Source organism: Plecotus auritus (assembly GCF_963455305.1).
Source record: "Plecotus auritus genome assembly, chromosome: 14".
Taxonomy (NCBI): Eukaryota; Metazoa; Chordata; class Mammalia; order Chiroptera; family Vespertilionidae; genus Plecotus; species Plecotus auritus.
This window is the reverse complement of record NC_137780.1, coordinates 3,861,373-3,883,648: the sequence shown is the minus strand read 5'-3', so window position 1 is coordinate 3,883,648 and position 22,276 is coordinate 3,861,373. Positions and strand designations below refer to the sequence as shown.

Below are 22,276 nucleotides of genomic sequence, written 5' to 3'. Positions count from 1 at the left end.
CCAAGAAAATAAGACGTCCCAGGGAGGCGCAGACATTGCTAACATTGAAGGCCCCTGGGATATGGGAAAATATGTTCAGACAGTTACTAAACTAGGATTTCCTAAGGCCGCCCGATGGCTGTCTGATAAGCATCCCTCACTCCCCTCCTGCCCTAAGAGCACCACTACTGAGCTGGGAGCAGCATTTCCTCAATGGCAAGATGGTGCCAACCCTGTACCAGTGAGACATAATATTTCTGGCTCTGACTTGTATGTATTGGATTGGCCCCACAGGCTTGATGCTAAATATCCCTATCACGAGCCTATGTCACCAGGAGGTTTTGTAGGTAATGCCCTAACCACGAAAACGGGAAATTTACAGAAAGATCTGTGGCGTTTAGCCGCTGCTCTTGACTTTCTTAATTGTACTGGCTCTTTTTTAGCTAATACTAAAGGAGCATGCACATCGAGCCCTTGCTAGGGCTTACGAGCCTGTGTCCAGCCCCCATATGTATTGGTAACTGGAAATGTGAATATCACCAGATTGGACACCCATTATGCTGTCCAATGCCATTACTGTAACCTTACCAGCTGTGATTCCAGGCATAACCTGGATGAAGATATATTCATTTTAAAGCAGCCTTCTTTTATTATGCTTCCTACCAACATAACAGGAAAATGGTATCATGATGCGGGCCTCCAGGCATTGCAGGAATTACACAATCAGCTATCCCGGGAGAAGCGTGCTTTGGGACTTATTATTTTTGGTATTGTCACCCTAGTTACTGTTATCGCATCTGCTGTAACTGCTTCTCTGGCTTTGACCCAAAGCATCCAGAACGCAAAGTTTGTCAATGAATTGGCTCAGAACACCTCGACTACATTTCATGATCAAGAAGATATAGACAAAAGGCCAGAAACAAAGCTAAATGCTTTGGAGGCTGTGGTGATAAGACTAGGTAATCAATTAGAAAGTGTCAAGATGAGACAGCAGCTGCAATGCCATGCTGCTTTAACATATATGTGTGTGACTTCAGCCCGCTATAACAGTTCTCTATGGGATTGGAATAAAATCAAGATGCACCTACAGGGAATATGGCATCGTAATAATATCAGTATAGACCTAGTGTGGCTACACAAACATGTGCAAGCCATTCAGAATAGTCAAGATGAAATTATATCTCTGGCAAGACTGGCAAAAGAATTGCTAGATGATCTAAAAGAATTTAACCCATGGAATATGTTAAAAAAAACACCGCCTGGTACCTAATTGGATTCCTTTGTGTACTACTAATCTTACCCTGCGTTTTTTCAGTCATCAGCAAGCTCCTGCGATCTCAAGTCCGAAGGCTCCAACTAGATGTCCACAAGCTACATTTAAAAATGAAAAACGGGGGAGATGTAGAGGGCCCCCTGAGAAAGCACATGGGTGTTCTTTAATTATTGTCAGCTGAACCCAGTGGCGTCAGCAAAGCCACACCCTGGGAACATGCCTTGCCAAAAGGGCAAGGGTGTTGTCAGCTTGACCTTCATTCCAGCCCATGGTGTGGGGAAGTGGGTTTTGATATCTAAATCCAGCCTAGCACCAGGAATGCTCAGGGCCTACTCAAGAATGCAAATAATCTCCTTTTGTCTTGACATTTTGGTGAAACTTCCTAGTATTTGGGGGTATAAAATAAGCATGCTGCATTGGCTCTGGGTCACTGTCTCTCCATCAGAAGAGGGCAGCGGTCCATCCAGCCCCAGCTTTTCTTTCTACCTCTGTGTCTTGTCTCTTTCTTTTATTTCTCAATCCCCAGCCACCTCTACTCAGGAATTGGACCTGTTCTCTAGCCACGCTGGACGCGGAAAGAAGAGAAAATAGTTACAGGACTGAAGTACAAGTTCTACACAGTTAGTTCTTGGTGGCGAGAGGAACCGAGGCAAGAACCACACTTAGAATGGCCACGAGAGGCTCGGCAACCGTTTATTGAGCTACCTCAGCCTAAGGTGCGTTTTCGGGACGCTACTGCAGTACTTACTGCATAGAAAGGCATGTTCAAAAAGCATTCAGCGTGAAAAACATGGCTGTCAAATACAACACACACATTAAATAACCCACGTATTTCCCATGGAACATCTGAAGCCTTTCATTCGCCACGTCTTCCCGCCAGCGCCTGGGACTGCATACCGCCTCTCCCTGCGTGTCCTTAGATGGCGCACCGCCTCTCCCTGGGTGTCCTTAGACGGTGCACCGCCTCTCCCTGCGTGTTCCTTAGATGGCGCACCGCCTCTCCCTGCGTGTCCTTAGACGGTGCACCGCCTCTCCCTGCGTGTCCTTAGACGGTGCACCGCCTCTCCCTGCGTGTTCTTAGACGGCGTACCCCCTCTCCCTGCGTGTTCCTTAGATGGCGTACCGCCTCTCCCCGCGTGTCCTTAGACGGTGCACCGCCTCTCCCCGCGTGTCCTTAGACGGCGCACCGCCTCTCCCCGCGTGTCCTTAGACGGCGCACCGCCTCTCCCTGCGTGTCCTTAGACGGTGCACCGCCTCTCCCTGCGTGTCCTTGGACGGTGCACCGCCTCTCCCCGCGTGTTCCTTAGATGGCGCACCGCCTCTCCCTGCGTGTTCCTTAGACGGCGCACCGCCTCTCCCCGCGTGTCCTTAGACGGTGCACCGCCTCTCCCCGCGTGTCCTTAGACGGTGCACCGCCTCTCCCAGCGTGTCCTTAGACGGTGCACCGCCTCTCCCTGCGTGTTCCTTAGACGGTGCACCGCCTCTCCCCGCGTGTCCTTAGACGGCGTACCGCCTCTCCCTGCGTGTCCTTAGACGGTGCACCGCCTCTCCCAGCGTGTTCCTTAGACGGTGCACCGCCTCTCCCAGCGTGTTCCTTAGACGGTGCACCGCCTCTCCCCGCGTGTCCTTAGACAGCGTACCGCCTCTCCCTGCGTGTCCTTAGACGGTGCACCGCCTCTCCCTGCGTGTCCTTAGACGGTGCACCGCCTCTCCCAGCGTGTTCCTTAGACGGTGCACCGCCTCTCCCTGCGTGTCCTTAGACGGTGCACCGCCTCTCCCAGCATGTTCCTTAGACGGTGCACCGCCTCTCCCCGCGTGTCCTTAGACGGCGTACCGCCTCTCGCCCTCGTGCTTCGCCCGGTGGTACTTGACGTAGTCGTTGTGCAGCTCCTTGAAGCCGTCCCGCACTCCCGGCGGCAGCGTGGCACGCAGGAACTGCACGTCGGGCTCGATGCAGAGGTCCAGGATGAGGTAGATGCCCTCCTGCAGGTGGCCTTTCACGGCCGGATACAAGGTGACCTGGGAAAGGACACGCCCCGTGAGCGCGCAGGCGGGGCCAGGCCGCGAAGGCGGGCCCGACGAGGAATTCCCACCCCACGTCTGCCTCCAACTGGAGGAAGATACTCCTTTTAAAACGTCGTCTTGCACCCAGCTGACGTAACTGGACATGCCTATCTTGAAAGTTTATATTTTGGGGAAACAGAAGCCAACTCAAGTGCACAAAAACCTGGAATGAAGCATCGCAGGGCTCGCTTCAAGTAAACAAACACGCGATGCCCGTGTGTTGCCTAGGGGCAGTAAAACCTGGACTCTGGTCCTAGCTCGTTTGGCTCAGTGGACAGAGCATCGGCCTGCGGACGGCAGGGTCTCAGGTTCAATTCCGGTCAAGGGCACACGCCCGGGTTGTGGGCTCGATCCCAACGAGGGGCGTGCAGGAGGCAGCCGGTCCATGATTCTCTCTCATCATTGAGGTTTCTCTCTCTCTCTCCCCGTCTCTAAAATAAAAATATTTTTAAAAAATCGCACTGTTTACATTTACAAACCATAGCAAGAACCAGCTGCACACGGTGCTAAATTCTCCCACGTGGCCAATGACGCCAGAAGCGAAGTTCAACACTGTGGCTGAGCCACGGCCCCCCAGGGGAGGGCAGGGTGGCAGGTGAGCAGGCGGGAGCAGCCTGCATTACCAACCAGGTCCCATTACACCACCCAGCATCACAGGTGATTTGATTACGCTAATGAGTTTTTAGGAATATACTTTTATTGATTTCAGAGATGAAGGGAGAGAGAGATAGAAACATCCATGATGAGAGAGACTCACGGATCGGCTGCCTCCTGCACGCCCCACACTGGGGATTGAGCCCACAACCCAGGCCTGTGCCCTTGACTGGGAATCGAACCATGACTTCCTGGTTCATAGGTCGATGCTCAACCACTGAGCCACGCTGGCCGGGATGTATACTTTTATTTCCATCAACAATAGCACAATGGACCCTACATTCCTGACTCCCCCGGAATGGCTGGATTGGTCCCTGAGCCTAACTAAAGGGACCCATTTCTCTCCTGAAATTCTGGGTGAGCTGAAATCTGGGGCATGGCAGGGGGCAGGGGCTGTGTTGGATGCGAGCACAAACTTTCTGATCAGAGATTCAGAAAAGGCCAGGAGCCCTAGCCGGTGTGGCTCAGTGGATAGAGCGTCGGCCTATGAACTGAAAGGTCCCAGGTTCGATTCCCGGTCAAGGGCACATGCCCGGGTGGTGGGCTCGATCCCCAGTGGGGGGACTTGCAGGAGGCAGCCGATCCATGATTCTCTCTCATCATGGATGTTTCTCTCTCTCTCTCCCTCTTCCTTCCTCTCTGAAATCAATAAAAATATATATTAAAAAAAAAGAAAGAAAGAAAAAGAAAAGGCCAGGAGAGCAGCCCCCACACACCTCGGCGACAGCTACTGGGGCTGCAGCTGAACTTGACCCTGAGCAGAGTCTGACTACCCCAGAAGCAGAAAGCAGAAAGCAGTTGGCCCTGGGGCAGGTCCCAGCAGGGAGGCGTGGGGTGTGGCTGCTTCTCACACACAGCCTGACCGCCTGGGAGAGGCCACCTGCAAACCACAAGGCTCCCTGCGGAGGGGCGCGTCATTCACTGGGGGGGGGGGGGGGTCCGAGTCGCCACGGCAACCACTGGGAGGCCGAGGCCTAAAGAGGCCATGTGTGTCAGCCACCGGAAGGATGCTACTCTTCAGAGTCACGACCGTTTTCACATGACAGTTCATAAATCGCGCTGTTTTATAAAGAGGAAGCTTTGGGGGTGGCAGGCGCACTGCCTGTCTGTGGATCTCTCAGCAAGAGGGCAAGAAAAAAAATCAAATAAAAGAGACAGACGGGAAACAAAACACGTCCTCAACCTTAGCGGCAGGGCGAGGACGTTTGAAGCTGAGCGCTCCGTCCGTCCGTCCGTTCATCCGTCCATCCATCCATCCATCCAATCATCACACACGAATTCCACCTCCAGAGGCACCCAGGGGTGGGTGGCCTGCGGATGTCAGAGCTGAGACCTGAAGCCACGCCTGTCACGATCCCTTTGGCCGGATGGTCTGTCTCGGAGCGGCCAGAGCAGAGAGCTCTGGTGGTAACCGGAGTCTGAGGCCTCGAACCCACACAACCAATGCCTCTTTATGTTTCAGGCAACTTATTACCAAACAAGAGGCAAAAAGTCAATTTCTACAGACTCGGCCCCCGGCCCATGCACGGGAGCATCTCTGAGCAGCTTAAAGGAGCCCCGAGCGGCCCGGGAGGAGCCGCACAGACGGCCTCCGAGTGACCACAGGGGGACAGTCACACATCCGAGCTCTGGGTAAGAGAGAGGTGGCCGTCAAGGAAGTCCCTGCCTGGTCCCCGCGGTGACGCGTTCCTGTGCGGAGGGCACGGGTCTGCAGGGGGCCCTGTTACCCCTGAATGACGCGGTCCCACTGGGTCTTCTGCTCCGACTCCTGACAGACGCCCACCCGCGCCCACGCCCCAGACACCCGACGTCAACGCAAAGGAGGTTTGTGGGCTGAGCCATACTTGCTCTCTAGCGATCGTTAACCTTAAAGATGTCTTTCTGGCCCTAACCGGTGTAGCTCAGTGGATTGAGCGTCGGCCTGCGGACTGAAGGGTCCCGGGTTCGATTCCGGTCAAGGGCACGTACCTTGGTTGCGGGCACATCCCCTGTCGGGGGCGTGCAGGAGGCAGCTGATCGATGTTTCTCTCTCATCGATGTTTCTAACTCTCTATCCCTCTCCCTTCCTCTCTGTAAAAATCAGTAAAATCAATCAATCAATAAATAAATAAAGATGTCTTTCTGGTGGACCAAGACCCCTGGTTCTCCCAGCAGAAGCCTCTCGTGCACACGGAATGCTTTCTGCCCGAGGAACGAGCGAACACAGCCTCCTGCCGACGGGCCCCGGGGACACCGTGGCCCTCGGTGAGTCCCAAGGCCTCTGGCTTTCAAGGTCAAAAATAAAAAAACCGAGAAGCACGAACGAGACATGAACAAGGCCAGGAAGCCGGAGACTTCCCATCAAGGGAATCCCAGAGGAACGAGTGACGCCGGGGTCCCCACGACTGCCTCCCCGCCGTGGCCCTCGTCAGGGGACCTCGCCGCGTCTCATTCTGTCCTTCAGGGGAACGGGAAGTCCTGCCAGCTTCCCCCGCAGCCAGCGCCGACACGTTCACCACTGGAGCGCTCGGAAGAGAGCGAGATTCTACAGAAACGGCCAACGACGCCGAGGACACCAGGCCCGCGTCCCATTCTGGGGACGATGCAATGGGCCCTGGCGCGTGGCCGCCGCGCTCACGCACCCTGGGGGCCGGGCCGCCCCTGCAGCCTGTCCCCTGCCAGCTGCCAGCCATGCCAGGATCTCCAGCGGCCCAGGCGAGCAGGGCCAGGGGGCACGCCAATGCCACGCGGTTTGTGAGGACGCCGCTCAGCCCCCGAGAAACCAACGGCCGCACCTCTGACGTCACGCGTTTCCCCGGGTTCGGAGGTTCTTCTGCGGGCGTCTCCCCACGTCACCCACCGTGAGGGCCTGAGAGCAGCTGGGTCACACGCACGAAGGACCCTCCCCGCCCCGTTCCCCGAACGTAGACTCTGAGCGCCTGCTGCTGAGGCCCCGGGCGCCTCTCCGCGGTCCCCATCAGCCTGGCCCCGGGAGAGCGCCTGCCCTTGAACCCGAGAGCGCTGCATCCCCCACGACCCAGACACTAGCCAGGCCCCGAGGGCCCTGCGGGACGGAAGGAGACCTGACAGCTACTGAGTGCCTCCCGGGCCCAGCCCTGCGGGCTCGGAATGTCACTTCGTCCAGCCCTGGGGGGTGCTGTCCACACCCGGGGGGACACAGGACACCCAGGACGCATGGCCACGGGAGGGTGAGCTGTCCACCCCACAGCCCTGCGGGGTGCCGTCCACGAGGGGGTGAGCCGTCCACCCCCACAGCCCTGCGGGGTGCCGTCCACGGGAGGGTGAGCCGTCCACCCCACAGCCCTGCGGCGTGCCGTCCACAGGAGGGTGAGCCGTCCACCCCACAGCCCTGCGGGGTGCCGTCCACGAGGGGGTGAGCTGTCCACCCCACAGCCCTGCGGGGTGCCGTCCACGGGAGGGTGAGCTGTCCACCCCACAGCCCTGCGGGGTGCCGTCCACGAGGGGGTGAGCCGTCCACCCCACAGCCCTGCGGGGTGCCGTCCACGAGGGGGTGAGCTGTCCACCCCACAGCCCTGCGGGGTGCCGTCCACGGGAGGGTGAGCCGTCCACCCCACAGCCCTGCAGGGTGCCGTCCACGGGAGGGTGAGCTGTCCACCCCATAGCCCTGCGGAATGCCGTCCACGGGAGGGTGAGCCGTCCACCCCACAGCCCTGCGGGGTGCCGTCCACGAGGGGGTGAGCTGTCCACCCCACAGCCCTGCGGGGTGCCGTCCACGGGAGGGTGAGCCGTCCACCCCACAGCCCTGCGGGGTGCCGTCCACGGGAGGGTGAGCTGTCCACCCCACAGCCCTGCGGGGTGCCGTCCACGGGAGGGTGAGCTGTCCACCCCACAGCCCTGCGGGGTGCCGTCCACGAGGGGGTGAGCTGTCCACCCCACAGCCCTGCGGGGTGCCGTCCACAGGAGGGTGAGCTGTCCACCCCACAGCCCTGCGGGGTGCCGTCCACGGGAGGGTGAGCCGTCCACCCCACAGCCCTGCGGGGTGCCGTCCACGGGAGGGTGAGCTGTCCACCCCACAGCCCTGCGGGGTGCCGTCCACGAGGGGGTGAGCCGTCCACCCCACAGCCCTGCGGAATGCCGTCCACGAGGGGGTGAGCTGTCCACCCCCACAGCCCTGCGGGGTGCCGTCCACGGGAGGGTGAGCTGTCCACCCCACAGCCCTGCGGGGTGCCGTCCACGAGGGGGTGAGCTGTCCACCCCACAGCCCTGCGGGGTGCCGTCCACAGGAGGGTGAGCTGTCCACCCCACAGCCCTGCGGGGTGCCGTCCACGGGAGGGTGAGCCGTCCACCCCACAGCCCTGCGGGGTGCCGTCCACGGGAGGGTGAGCTGTCCACCCCACAGCCCTGCGGGGTGCCGTCCACGAGGGGGTGAGCCGTCCACCCCACAGCCCTGCGGAATGCCGTCCACGAGGGGGTGAGCTGTCCACCCCCACAGCCCTGCGGGGTGCCGTCCACGGGAGGGTGAGCTGTCCACCCCCACAGCCCTGCGGGGTGCCGTCCACGGGAGGGTGAGCTGTCCACCCCCACAGCCCTGCGGGGTGCCGTCCAAGAGGGGGTGAGATGTCCACCCCCACAGCCCTGCGGGGTGCCGTCCACGAGGGGGTGAGCCGTCCACCCCCACAGCCCTGCGGGGTGCCGTCCACGAGGGGGTGAGCCGTCCACCCCCACAGCCCTGCGGGGTGCCGTCCACGAGGGGGTGAGATGTCCACCCCACAGCCCTGCGGGGTGCCGTCCACGAGGGGGTGAGATGTCCACCCCACAGCCCTGCAGGGTGCCGTCCACGAGGGGGTGAGCAGGCCCAAGCAGCGCTTGCCCCTTCGGAGAAGCCGTGGAGGGAGGCCTCCGAGCGGAGGCCCTTGGGGAGAGGCGGGGAGCCGGCTTACCTTCTGCACCTCCGTCACGTACTGGGCCACCATGAAGGGGGAGAACACGGCGAAGTCCTCGGCCCGGGCGGCGATGTGGCTGTACATCCTCTCCACCAGGCGGGCGCACGCCAGCACCCCCGACAGGTCCTCCGCGCTGCCTGCACGGCAAAGCGGGCCCGAACCCGTCAGCCCCCCGCGTGCGCGCTCCCTCCCTCCTGCTGCTCTTACACGGTCCCTGCGGCCCCACGTCCCCCAAGGCGTCCCTCTCTCCAACTCTTTAACTAGCTCCTTCTGCAGACGGGGCGAGGGAGACGCGCTACGTCCAAAGGGTTAGCTACGCAACGAAGGGAAGAACCGTGAGAACGCTCGGGAGCCCGTGATGGTTGGCGAAGGCCGTCGAGAGTAATCGGGACTTCCGGGGTGAAATCTAGGAGGGCTGCTGTATTTTAAAAAAAGATGGGTCTCTACCAGGAAGGCTTCAAATGGGGAAAATGGGAAATTTTTTTTTAAATATATTTTATTGATTTTCTACAGAGAGGAAGGAAGAGGGATAGAGAGCTAGAAACATCGATGAGAGAGAAACATCGATCAGCTGCCTCCTGCACACCTCCTGCTGGGGATGTGCCCGCAACCAAGGTACATGCCCTTGACCGGAATCGAACCTGGGACCCTTCAGTCCGCAGGCCGACGCTCTATCCACCGAGCCACACCGGTTAGGGCAGGAAACGGGAAATTTCTGAAGTGCTGTTTGACTTGTGACTTGAAAGGTAAGAGGGCTCAGTTATGTCAGGGCCTCGCTACGTTTCAGAAACGGCAGGATTTCTCTCTTATGGACAGGTACGTGCGACTCCATTATTAGCGTCTTCCAAGTTCTCTTTCCTTTTTTCTTTTTTTTTTTAAGAAGAACAGCTTGGCCCTAACCGGTTTGGCTCAGTGGATAGAGCGTCGGCCTGCGGACTGAAGGGTCATGGGTTCGATTCCGGTCAAGGGCATGTACCTTGGTTGCGGGCACATCCCCAATAGGAGGTGTGCAGGAGGCAGCTGATCGATGTCTCTCTCTCATCGATGTTTCTAACTCTCTATCCCTCTCCCTTCCTCTCTGTAAAAAATCAATAAAATATATATATAAAAAAAAAAAGAAGAACAGCTTGTTGATTTTCAGAGAGAGAGGAGGGAGTGGCGTAGCGGGTGCTGCGGCGCTGACTTACCTTTGTCTCTCTGCCGTCCTTCGTGCATCACGGAAAGCAGCAGCTGGTGGAAGCAGTTCAGGAAAGAAGGGACGGCCTTCAGCATCACCTGGAATAAACACGGACACGAGGAAAGGAAGACGGGAGCGGGAGCGCTTATTTCCACTTCTCTTCCGTGAAGAGGCTCATCGTCGACCCGTGAACCCGGTGCGATTCCCGGTCGGGGCACGTGCCCGGGTTGCGGGCTCCATCCCCAGTAGGGGGCGTGCGGGAGGCAGCCGGCCCCTGATTCTCTCTCATCATTGATGTTTCTCTCTCTCTCTCTCTCTCTCTCTGTCTCTCTCTTCCTTCCTCGCCGAAATCAATCAAAACACATTAAAAAAAAAAAAAAGAAGAAGAAAAAGGAAAGGCGGCTGGTCCCGGCCCCTCACCTTGGGGTGACACTGCAGGATGGTGAAGAGCACGCTGTGCGCCCGCGGGAAGACGCGCCCGTACTCCGGCGGCTTCAGGCGGTCCAGCGGCACGGCCAGCAGGATGCTGAAGGCCAGGCTGACGTGGTGCGGGTTGCGGATGGCCTCCTCCCCCCGGCGCAGCAGCGCGGCCAGGACGTCCAAGACGGGCTCAACCACCGCCAAGGCCACGGGCTGCTCCTGACACGCCTCTCGGTTTTGCAGCTACGGGACGGGATGAGAAGGAAGAGAGGGCAGGAAAGGAAGGTGATTCTAGAAGAATCAACAACAAAGCCGGAGGCAGGCGGCGGTAAGCAGGGAGGTGGTGTAAGTCAGGGTGTCCCAGCTCCCAGCTGCGCCAATGAGGTCAGTGGGCAGGTGGAAGTGACGAGGCCCCTCCGCCCTTGGTCTGGGCGGGAAGAGGGGTGCCGGGAGTGGGGGGGATAGGGGTGGGGGGTATAGGGGTGGGGGGTATAGGGGTGGGGGGGCCCCACACTCACAGTCAGAGCCGTGATGATCTGGGGGCTCAACCGCCAGAACAGGCTCTCCTGCTCCTCGCTGACCGGGCAGTTCAACAGCAACTTGATCAATGTAAGAGCCGACAAAATGGCCTGTGGAGAGAGAAGAAACGTAGCGGAGACCGCCCCCTCCAAGGCCCACCCTGGGACCGAGCGGCCACTGGCGCCCAATCCATGTGCCGGGCTGGGCGAGACCTGGCTGGGCGATGCGCTTCCCGTCACCCAAGAAGGAATGAGTGAGGAAGGTGAGCGGAACTGGGGCAAAGCGGAGGTCGTGTCAACAGCGTCTCCCTAAACCAGGCGTCCTCAAACTACGGCCCGCGGGCCACATGCGGCCCGCTGGGGACATTGATCCGGCCCGCCGGGTGCCGCTGCCTGTCCTGCTTAGCAGCCGACGCGTCCCAGGCCCGCAGTGCGCATAGGAATTTGTTCATAGTTTTTTTTTTTAAACTATAGTCTGGCCCTCCAACCGTCTGAGGGACAGTGAACTGGCCCCCTGTTTAAAAAGTTTGAGGACCCCTGCAAACCAACACATGTAAGTGTCAGGATGGGGACCTGCACGGCCACACACGGGCACAGCGATCTACACACAGAGGCCCCGTCCTGTCAGGACCGTGGGAGAGAGGAGGCTGGTGCGACCTCCCCATGCGGCCTGGCCTGCGGGTAGGAGAAGGGGCTGGGAGGATGCGCAGGCGGGGTCAGGGGGCAGCGCGGAGAGGGGGGTTTAAACCGCGAGGAGGGAAGTGCGTGGGGAGGAAACAAACTCTGCCGAGTGCCCGTGCCAATGAGCGTCTGATCCTGAACCGGGCACCTTCCGCTCCCCTCATTCACACGCCCGCCGGGCGGGGGGCGGGGGGGAGGGGGCCACCCACCGGCTGGTCTGCGCTCCACGCGTTCCTGAGGTCCAGCCCTTGGAGCACACACTGCAGCACCGCCCGGAAGTCCTCGGTCGTCCCGGCCTCCAGCAGGTGGGCGAGCAGGGCTCCCAGGTGAGGCTCGATGGCCTGAACTGCCGGAGCCGGAACGGCGGGGTCTGCGTGGGAGACGGGACCGAAAAGGGGAGGGGAGACACATCAGAGCGGCCGTGTGCTGACACGGTGCGCAGCCGGGGAAGGCCACGTTCAGGGCCGCGCAGGGCCCGGCGTCCCCAGCCAGACGCCTCTCGCACACGATGCTCAGCGGGCCTAGCACGCGGACAGGCGACTGTTACTTTCTCTATCGTTTTTCCTAACTGTCTTTTTCTGTTGCTTGTTCATCCTCACCCGAGGGTATTTTTCCATTGATGTTTACAGAGAGTGGGAGGCAGCCGGAGAGACAGAGAGAGTGGGAAACATCGATGTGAGAGAGACACATCGATGGCTCGTCTCCTCTAGGCGCCCCGACTGGGGCTGGGGATGAAGCCTGCAGCCGAGGTACGTGCCCCGGACCGGGATCGAACCCGGGACCCTTCAGTCCCCAGGCCGGCGCTCTATCCACTGAGCCACACCGGCCAGGGCCGTTTTTCCTTCTTCCCTTGAATTCTTTTATGAGACCAGCTGGGTCACAGGGGTGGGCGTGTACTTTTAAGCAGACGTGGAAGGGATAAAAGAACCCCACACTTCCGGGGACTGCCTGGGGTAGTCTCTCACTCGAGGCAGGAAAAGCGCCCCCAGTGTCCCCGGGTCCCCTGGCCCACGGTTTCCTAACAAGAGCCCCAAGTGAGGCCCTAACCCAGCCTTGGGCAAACTACGGCCCGCAGGCTGGATCCGGCTGTTCTATCCGGTTCTCTTGCTCTCCCCTCCGCTCCTTTACTTTGAATTTATATTAGTTCACACAAACACTCCATCCATGCTTTTGTTCCGGCCCTCCGGTCCAGTTTAAGAATCCATTGTGGCCCTCGAGTCAAAAAGTTTGCCCACCCCTGCCCTAACCGGTTTGACTCAGAGAATAGAGCGTCGGCCTGCGGACTGAAGGGTCCCAGGTTCGATTCCGGTCAAGGGCATGTACCTTGGTTGCGGCACATCCCCAGTAGGGGGCGTGCAGGAGGCAGCTGATCGATGTTTCTCTCTCATGGATATTTCTAACTCTCTATCCCTCTCCCTTCCTCTCTGTAAAAAATCAATAAAATATATTTTTTAAAAAGAAGAGTTCCAAGTGAGGACATTCAGGGCCCTTCACCGTCTGACCCCAGCTGGTCTGTCGGGCCCCGTTTCAGCTGTGGGGCCGCTGCAGGTGGCCTGGACACCGTCGTGCGCCCCGTCTTTACTTGCTGCATCCGGCACTGAGGGCAGAGGGACCGAAGGCTGAGAGGTGTGTTCCCAGTTTCCCACTAGCTGTGAGATCCCAGACTCGGGGTCTCCATGCCCCTCAATTCCCTCCCCAGTGCAATGGGTGCCACAGCTCCAGCTCCTGGGGCTCCCCCTGCGGAGTGTCGGCCACACGCCAGGCTCGCCCGCCATCCCCCCTGGCCTCCGGGCCTCCGCCGTCCCCCCTGGCCTCCGGGCCTCCGCCATCGCCCCTGGCCTCCGCCATCGCCCCTGGCCTCCGGGCCTCCGCCGTCCCCCCTGGCCTCCGGGCCTCCGCCATCGCCCCTGGCCTCCGCCATCGCCTCTGGCCTCCGGGCCCCCGCCATCCCCCCTGGCCTCCGGGCCTCCACCGTCCCCCCTGGCTTCCGGGCCTCCGCCATCGCCCCTGGCCTCCGCCATCGCCCCTGGCCTCCGGGCCCCCAACATCACCCCTGGCCTCCGGGCCTCCGCCATCCCCACTGGCCTCCTGGCCCCCGCAGGCCGCTGCTAACTCCTGCTCTGCCCACCTGCACGCTGACCTCTGGCTCCAGAGGAGATCTCTTACCTGCGAGAACCCTTCTCACGGAGTGAAACACGGCGGCGAAGACAGGCTCCTCCGCGGGGTGCAGCTCCGGGGCCCGCAAGAAGAGCGTCAAGAAGTGCGCGGCTGCCTGGAAGGCCGGGACGTCCCCGGCCAGGGCGGGCAGCTCTGCCAGCAGCTGCGAGTACACGCTCCGGTAGAGGGCCGGGTGCGAGAGCCGCGTTCCGTCCGGCGCTTGGGACGTCTCGGTCCCGCCGCAGGGCCCGGGGTGCTGGCCCAGGTCCGCCTCCAGGAGCGTGCTGACCGCGGCGATGAGGGCGGCGGGCGGGGGGCCGCGAGCCGCCCAGGGCTGCAGCACCGCGCCCGTCCGCAGCACCGCCTGCCGCAGCAGCCCGGGCAGCGCCTCGGGGGCCTCCGGCTGCGGCCTCCGCTCTCGGACGACGGGCCCCAGGACGCGGCACAAGGCGGTCAGCGACACCAGCAGGAGCTGCCGGCCCAGGGGGCTGCGCTTCTGCCGCTGTGTGCCCGCGGCCGCCTCCGTGTACGCTCTGCACCCCGAGAGGAAGGCGAGGATCTTCCCGAAGTTGAGCACCAGGCTGTGCTTCGCCTGCACCAGCATCTGCAGGAGCTGCTCCAGGAAGGTCCCGGCCGCCTGGAGGAACTCCCGCCACGGGGCGGCGTCCCCGTCCACGCGCAGCCCGCGGCAGGCCCTGAACAGCGAGGTCAGGACGATTTCGCAGAGGTCGCTGGCGTACATGACCTTGAGCACGGAGCGGGCGCTCTTGGCTCTCTGCAGGCGGCCGAGGAGCCGGTAGCAGGCTGTCAGAAACGTCAGGGCCAGGGAGGGGGAGCAAGAGCCCCCCGGCGAGGCCAGGGCCGCGGACAGCAGCAGGAGGAAGTAGTGCGCGTGGCGGGGAGCCGCCAGGCTGTCCAGCTGCAGAGCAGAAACGACCTCCAACAGCCCCAGGAGGCGCCCCAGCGGCTCCTCCTCCAGCCGGATGGGGAAGCCGCCCTGGACCAAGGAGAGCAAGTTCTGGGCAACGTCCCCTCTGGGTTCCGTCCCTTCGGGTCCCACTTTGGCCAATCTGGCTTCCCAGGGAGCCACGTCCCCGGGGTCCTCCTCAAAGAGCCAGGGCAGCTGCTGACGGAGAGGCCCCGGGTCCCCCCGGGCGCCCGCGCATAGGACGCCGGCGCAGGCCTCGGCGAGGCGGGCCAGGAAGGCGGCGTGCAGGGACTGCAGCTCTGGGAAGACGGGGCTGCGGAGCACGGCCTCAGAGATCTTCCCCAGCGTGAACCGCGGCTCCTCCTCCTCCTCGTCGGCTGGGCCGTCCTGGGCCCCGTTCACTGGCAACGTCCCCAGCAGGACGCCGGCCAGGTACCGCACGTCATCCGGCCCGAGATAGGGTACCAAGATGGTGAGATTGGACACCACCAGGTGCCAGTGTGCCACGGGGTACGTGCCCGCACTCACCGTCCCCACCTGCCCATCCCAGGGAGCTGCCGTCCCCTGGGTCAAGCTCTCCCGGCTGGAACCCAGGACGTAGGCGGCATCGGCCCGCAGGGTCTGGAGGGCCTCTTCGGACTGGGAACCGGTCTGCACTAAAGTCCTCTTCATCTTCTGCAGGTAGAGCTGCTCCAGGCAGTACCTGCCCACGGAGTCGAACCGAGCCGCGACCTTTCCTATCTTCCTCCAGCGGCGTGCTTCCACGCCCGGGAGCAACGGCGGGAGGTGCGCGCGCTCCGGGGCCTCGCCCGTGAGGGCCCCCGACGACGCGGCGCGATACCGGCTGCAGTTCAGGCTGAGCGCGGCGTCCACCTGGGCCCAGGCGTGCGCAAGCAGCAGCGCGGCGTCGCTGACCTTCTGCAGCCACAGCTCCGGGCCGGGGCCCGGGGGAGCCAGCAGGAGGCCCAGCAGCGGCTGCACGAGCTCACGGAGCATCTGCTCCATCGCGGCCCGCGTCCGCCGGACCACGGGCAGGGGCGTGCTGCCGTCCGGGCACCGCGTGTGCACCAGGACGCAGTGCAGCAGCGCGCTCAGGGACAGCGCCTTCAGGGCCATGTCCACGTCGCCCCGCAGACAGGGCAGGACCGCGGCCTGGAACTTCTCCAGCACGAGGGCCCACGTGTCCAGGACCTGACTCGGGGGCAGGTCCAGGAGGCAGTCGCGGAGGGCCGAGGAGGGGCCCGCGGCCAGCAGCGGCGGCCTCAGCGCCTCGGCGGCCGGCCGGCAGATCACCCCCAGCACCTCCTCGAACAGCCGCGGCAGCTGCCGGAGCTTGACGTACGTCTGGAAGAGGGTGTGGAGCAGGGCCTCCTGGGCCTTTCTGGTCCGAAACTCTGTCACGTCGGCGTCGATCCACGCCGAGGCCAGCAGGTCGTCCAGGTCGGGCTCCAGGATCAGGTGATTCAGTGACAGCAGCACCCGGAGGCAGCGGAACCAGGCCGGCACGGAGGCCTGCGCGTGGCTGACCAGCAGCTCGGCCACGCGGCGGTAGAAGCGGAACTGAGCTTCCCCGTGGCGGATCCTGTCCGCCGCGATGTTGTAGATATTGTTGTTGGCCACGGAGGTCAGCAGCTGCTCCACCACCAGGAGCTCCGTGGTCCAATCCGACGTGGACAGGGCTGGCTCTGGGCCCTCATGCAGGTGCGCCACCCTCAGGCAGCCAAACAGCCGGGGCAGCGCCTGGAAGCACAGGAGCTGGGTCCCCTCCTTGAGGTACGAGTCGAGGAAGAGCTTGTACAGCAAGGCCACCGAGCCGGCCACGACGGCGGCGTGGAGGGGCGGCTCGCAGTAGCCGGCGTCCACCAGCCTGGCGATCACGGTGTCCGCGGGAGCCAGCAGGTTCTTCATGGCCCCCGTCTTGGTGTCCTCCGGCGGCTGGTCCAAGAGCTCCTCTTTGTAAGACGAGAGCAGCTCGGGCTGGAAGGCTCCGCCGCGTAGCACGGCCTCCAGCTGACCCCTGAGCTCCCGGCTCAGCGCCGGCCGCAGCTGGCCTGGGCCGGCCTGCGCCCACGTGCCCCCCGAGAGCAGGTGCCTGAGGACCAGGCAGGGCTGGAGCAGGTGGCCGGTCACCTCCCCGAAGGCCCGCCTTGGGTTGACCTGCTGCTGCTGGATCGAGAGGTAATGGCCCAGGGCCAGGTGCAGGACCTCGAACAGGAGGGCCACCGCGGTGGACTCGCACTGCCGGCAGGCCGCCCAGCACAGCTGGCTCAGCAGGGCCACCAGCAGCTCCTGCCGGGTCGTGTAGATGACGGCGAGGGCCGGCGTGGACAGGATGGCCTGGCAGCAGCTGAGCACGGCGCCGACGTGCCTCTGGGATCCCGAAAGGGAGAACTCGGCTATTCTCTCGTTGATGACCTGAGCGTTAGGAAAGAAAGCAAGCAAGCTCATGACTGGCCCTAAACCACCCCCCTCCCCACCCCACCCCCCCCACACACACAAAATACATCAGAATCAATCCACTCTCTCCTTGCCTTCATCTTCATTTAAAAAAAAAAAAAGGAATGCCACAGCCTGGCTGGCGTGACTCAGTGGTTGAGCGTCGACCTAGGAACCAGGAGGTCACATTTCAATTCCTGGTCAGGGCACATGCCGGGGTTGCGGGCTCCATCCCCCAGTGTGGGGCGTGCAGGAGGCAGCTGATCAGTGATTCTCTCTCATCATTAATGTTTCTCTCTCTCCCCCTTCCTCTCTGAAATCAATACAAGATATTTTAGAAAATAAATAAAATAAAAAAATTTTAAAAATGACATACAATTTAGAACATACTTCCAAGAACCACTAGAGCCTACGCAGCTTCAGGCGGCTCGACCCTTTAATCCAGGGGTCCTCAAACTACGGCCTGCGGGCCACAGATGGCCCGCCGAGGACATGGATCTGGCCCGCCAGGTGCCGCTGCCTGTCCTGCTTAGCAGCCGACGCGTCCCGGGCCCGCAGTGCTCATGGGAATTTGTTCATAGTTTTTTTTTTAAACTATAGTCCGGCCCTCCAACGGTCTGAGGGACAGTGAACTGGCCCCCTGTTTAAAAAGTCTGAGGACCCCTGTGTTTAATCCTTCCGTTGGCAGCCTCCCCTGGTTTTCTCTCTCTTCCTGCACGCACGTGGGCGAGGCAGTGTGGGGCGAACAGCACCAGCGAGGCCACCAGGCAGCCTGGGCCACTTCCTCGCTGTGTGGCTTTCAGCAAGTTACTTAACCTCTCTGAGCCTAGCACACACAAAGTGCTCCTTATTGATGCTTTCTATGGCCACCAGCTATTCCCAGAGTATTTGCAAATACTCCCGTTTGACAACAAAGGTCACAATTCTGATCTGAGACTTCAAAATCACTCTGAGTCCAGAATCTGAGGAAAGTCCAAGCCAGATTTTGGCCTCTGATCTCCCCTTCAGGCCAACAGGAAGGGGGTGGGGGTGGGGGTCACACAGTAGCATCATCTGCTGGCGATCTCTTCCAGTTAAAAAGGTAATCAACAGCCACTTCATGAAATAGTTCTAAACTTCTCCTGAATATTAAACAATGTACTCAGCCCAGTGTGGAGCATACGATACTTGTTCGATGGATTAGAACCCTAACTAGAGGCCCGGTGCACGAACTCATGCACGGGTGGGGTCTGGCCGGCCTGCCCTGATTGGGATAATCCGAGGGCAGTTGGCAGGCCAGGCAGACCCTGCCCCTAATCGGGTGGGGGGGTGGGGCTGATCAGGGGTGGGGCCGTCTGGGGGGAGGGGCCGAGGGCAGGGCAGGCCGCCCCCAATCAGGGTGGGAGGTGGGCCTGATCAGGGGTGGAGCAGGCTGCGGGGAGGGGCCGCAGGCAGTTGGCTGGCCGGCCCCGCCCCCTGGTCGAACTCCCAGTGGATGGGACAATTTGCATACTAGCTTTTTTTTTTTTAATATATTGATTTTTTACAGAGAGGAAGGGAGAGGGATAGAGAGTTAGAAACATCGATGAGAGAGAAACATCCATCAGCTGCCTCCTGCACGCCCCCTACTGGGGATGTGGCCGCAACCAAGGTACATGCCCTTGACCGGAATCGAACCTGGGACCCTTCAGTCTGCAGGCCGATGCTCTATCCACTGAGCCAAACCGGTTAGGGCTTAGCTTTTTATTATATAGGATTTTCTTTCTTTCTCCCCCACCTTGACGTTTCCTGCAAATTGATATAATGGACCCTAACACCAATAAGCCTCCAGCGCTGGCAGAAAGTCGAGAGAGATGCATGTCACACACACAGCACAACACGAGGCGTTCCTACCTTGACCAGGGAAATCTGGAGGGTGACTGTCTTTCCGTCCCTGAGGAGGTGCTGCAGCTTTTTGCTACGCAGAACGTTATCTATATAGACCCAAAGCCTCTCAACAATGTCCTCCTTCAGTTCAAGTTTCTTCTTATAAAATGAGACCAGCGATTGCCTTGCCCAATCAAGCAATACCTAAACGTGGACGAAACAGACTCTGAAAATAAGTGAAGTTCTTTACCGAGAAATAAAAACACTGGGCATTTACGGAGACATTCCAGGTACAACCAAACCCCCCTGCCAGGGGGAACCCTCGCCTCTAAACCCACCTTGGGTAATAGTCTATGACATAGATGCTTTCACATCGTAAAATGATTATTATCACAGAATAAAAACAACTTGGTCTTCATCTGAGGCCAAAAAAAAAGTTTCAAGTGAAATGCTAGCAGTTTCTTCTAACTTCTCTATGTAGTTACGCTAAATTTCTAAAGTCAGAAGCACAACAATTGCTCAGAATGGCCACAAAATGAAGCGAAAACGTGGAGTTACAAGACAGGGGTTTGGCCTGGCCGGTATGGCTCAGTGGTCAGTCAAGGCACATGCCTGGGTTGCGGGCTCCATCATGCAATCTATATAACTGGTAATGAGAGTAGGTTATAAAAATGTAAGTTTCCCATTAAACTTACTTGCTCTTTGTTTGGAAGAATGCACTGGTGGGAGATCCAAGCAAAGTGAGCTAGCTTTAGTTTATCTTCCCAGGAAGTTCTCTTGCTTTTAAGCTTAAGGGAAATGCCAGAATAAACAGCAGCCATTGCTGCACTTCACCTGCAATAGAACACGATCGAAAAAGTTAGACCGAGGTCAAACTCAACAGGCACCAGAAAATGAACGTTACGAATCTTATTGTCTACATAATACATATGTGTGTGTATACACACTGAGTGTCCAGATGATGATGATCTCTGAACGCATAATAATCTGGCCACTCGGTGTATATCCTATATAATAAAATGCTAATATGCAAATTGTCCCCTCGACCAGGAGTTCGACCAGCAGGCAGGCCGGCCAACCACCCATGTCCCCTCCCCCTGGCCAGGCTGGCCGGACCCCACCCATGCACGAATTCATGCACCGGGCCTCTAATATATATATATATACATATGCATATACATACACACACACACACACACTGAATGGGCGTTCAGAGATCATAATAATCTGGACACTCAGTGTATATATTTCTTTAATGAATTAAAACACATCAACAGAATCGTTGGGCATAAATCTATATATAAGTTGCTAGCGCGCAAGAATTTTCGGCGGGGGGGGGGGGGGGGGGGGGGGGGGGGAGACTGCAGACCAAAGCAGGCAGAAGATAGATTGCACACATAGGTACAACTATTCCTACTGTGATCAAACATCACATCCTCAAAGTTGAGTGAGTATGCATGAATTCAACGGGGCAAAACCCAATGGAAGATGATCCATTCACACATGGCTTTGGGTTGAAAAAGTTAAGTCTCTGTACAAATCTCCTAAAACATCCTATGTATTATGTATCAGCAACAGCTCCATTAAGTGGTTCAAAGAGTTAAACAAGCAGTGTTTAGAGAAACAATATCTCTCCAAGTGAAAAAGAAATTTAGTATAAACCGGGTCCCCAGGGGAGTACTGTTATTTCGGCTGCAACAGTAACTTCCCACTATAACTTTGTTAATGTATAAACTCACCAGGACAACGCTGCTTCCAAAAATACTACAAAACATAGCTACACAGTTAAGACTGCAAACAGAGAATACAATAAAATCATCAACAAAGAAGGAAGGCAGACATACCAACCACCTAGAATGCTATACAATAGAAGGGTACCTCTGAGTTTCCTAAAAGTCATAGTAAAACAAAAAGGGGGGGGGGGGAATATCTCTGGTTAAGCCATTTTCATTAGAAGAAAATACACGTCATTCCTTCCAAAGAGAAACGTTGTCATGATACTTAATACTGAATGATGGTAAGTAAAAACAAAACAAAAAACGGGACAACTGAAACACCAAAAAGAAAATTAAAAAAACAACGCAGTCCATGATTCTCATATAAAACTGTCAAACCGAAAGCATTTCCAGTTGGATCGCTTGCACTTTTTAAATCTATGGGCCCTGACATCCTACCGACCCACCTTCAGAACTTCCTCTCAACACGGAATGAGCAAACGCCGGCGAAGGACACTTACATGGAGCGCGGTACCCTTCCCTCCGCGGGACAGGCCCCGTCAAGCGCTGTCATTTTCCTGTTTCGTCAAAACGTCCAACACCCAACAACTGGTTACTTAACTTCCAAGTTCAGTAAGTTTGTAGCCATCGCCACGGCTACAAGGTACTTACAAAGTGTTTGCAGAACTGGCTACAAAGACGCCCAGGGACCCTCCGGGATCTGCCCACGCTCCGCTCGGGGTACCCACCCTCCAGCGGACCTAGGAAGGGGTGTGCCCAGCCCGATGCGGACGGCGATCCCCGCGATTTCTCACGCAAAAGCTGCTCACGCGCGGCTACAAGCGGAATCCCGCCGAAGGAGCGAGGCCAGAGGGCTCTCGCCCCGCGCACGACCCCGGGAGGGGCGGGCCCGAGGCGGAGGGTCTTCCCCAAGGTAACCACTCATCTCGGGGTCCACTCTGGGTAGGGGCCGCGGACGCGGGCGGCGGGCCGTCCCCAGGTTGGGTGCTCACCTCCAGGCGGATCCTGGGTCGGGGCCAACCTGTCCGCGGTCCGCGGTCCCCAGGGTTAGGGCTCCCCTGTGGCCCCGGGCGGCCGGCGAGGATGGAGGGCGGTCCCCAGGTTAGGGCTCACCTGTGGCCCCGGGCGGCCGGCGAGGATGGAGGGCGGTCCCCAGGTGAGGACTCACCTGTGGCCCCGGGCGGCCGGCGAGGATGGAGGGCGGTCCCCAGGTGACGACTCACCTGTGGCCCCGGGCGGCCGGCGAGGATGGAGGGCGGTCCCCAGGTGAGGGCTCCCCGCAAGGCCCGGCCGGGACAGGGACCGCGGACGGGGGCGGAGCGCGGCGGCGGCCGTCGGGGCTCCGGGGCTGCTGCACCACGTGGGCCCGGCCCCGCTCCTTCCGACCGACGGCTGCGCGGGGCGGGGCGGGGCGCGGGGCGGGGCGCGCACGCCAGGCATCGCCAGCGGAGCGCCGAGGCGCCGCGCCCATTGGCGGAGACGGTTGCGCGTCGGAGGCCCGAGC

General features: G+C 59.6%; 1 protein-coding gene across 1 annotated transcript; it reads right to left on the bottom strand.

The window, feature by feature from the left end:
* Positions 1-1,916: 1,916 nt before the first annotated feature.
* On the bottom strand, positions 1,917-22,034 carry URB2 (URB2 ribosome biogenesis homolog). Its single transcript, XM_080651022.1, has 10 exons — positions 21,886-22,034; positions 19,732-19,870; positions 19,064-19,240; positions 13,837-17,170; positions 11,880-12,040; positions 10,990-11,100; positions 10,472-10,714; positions 10,062-10,149; positions 8,872-9,011; positions 1,917-3,271 (listed from the first exon to the last, which is right to left on the bottom strand). Exons 2-10 carry the CDS (start codon positions 19,855-19,857, stop codon positions 3,074-3,076), a joined length of 4,578 nt encoding a protein of 1,525 aa, XP_080507148.1. The 5' UTR covers positions 19,858-19,870; positions 21,886-22,034; the 3' UTR covers positions 1,917-3,073.
* Between the last annotated feature and the right edge of the window lie 242 nt (positions 22,035-22,276).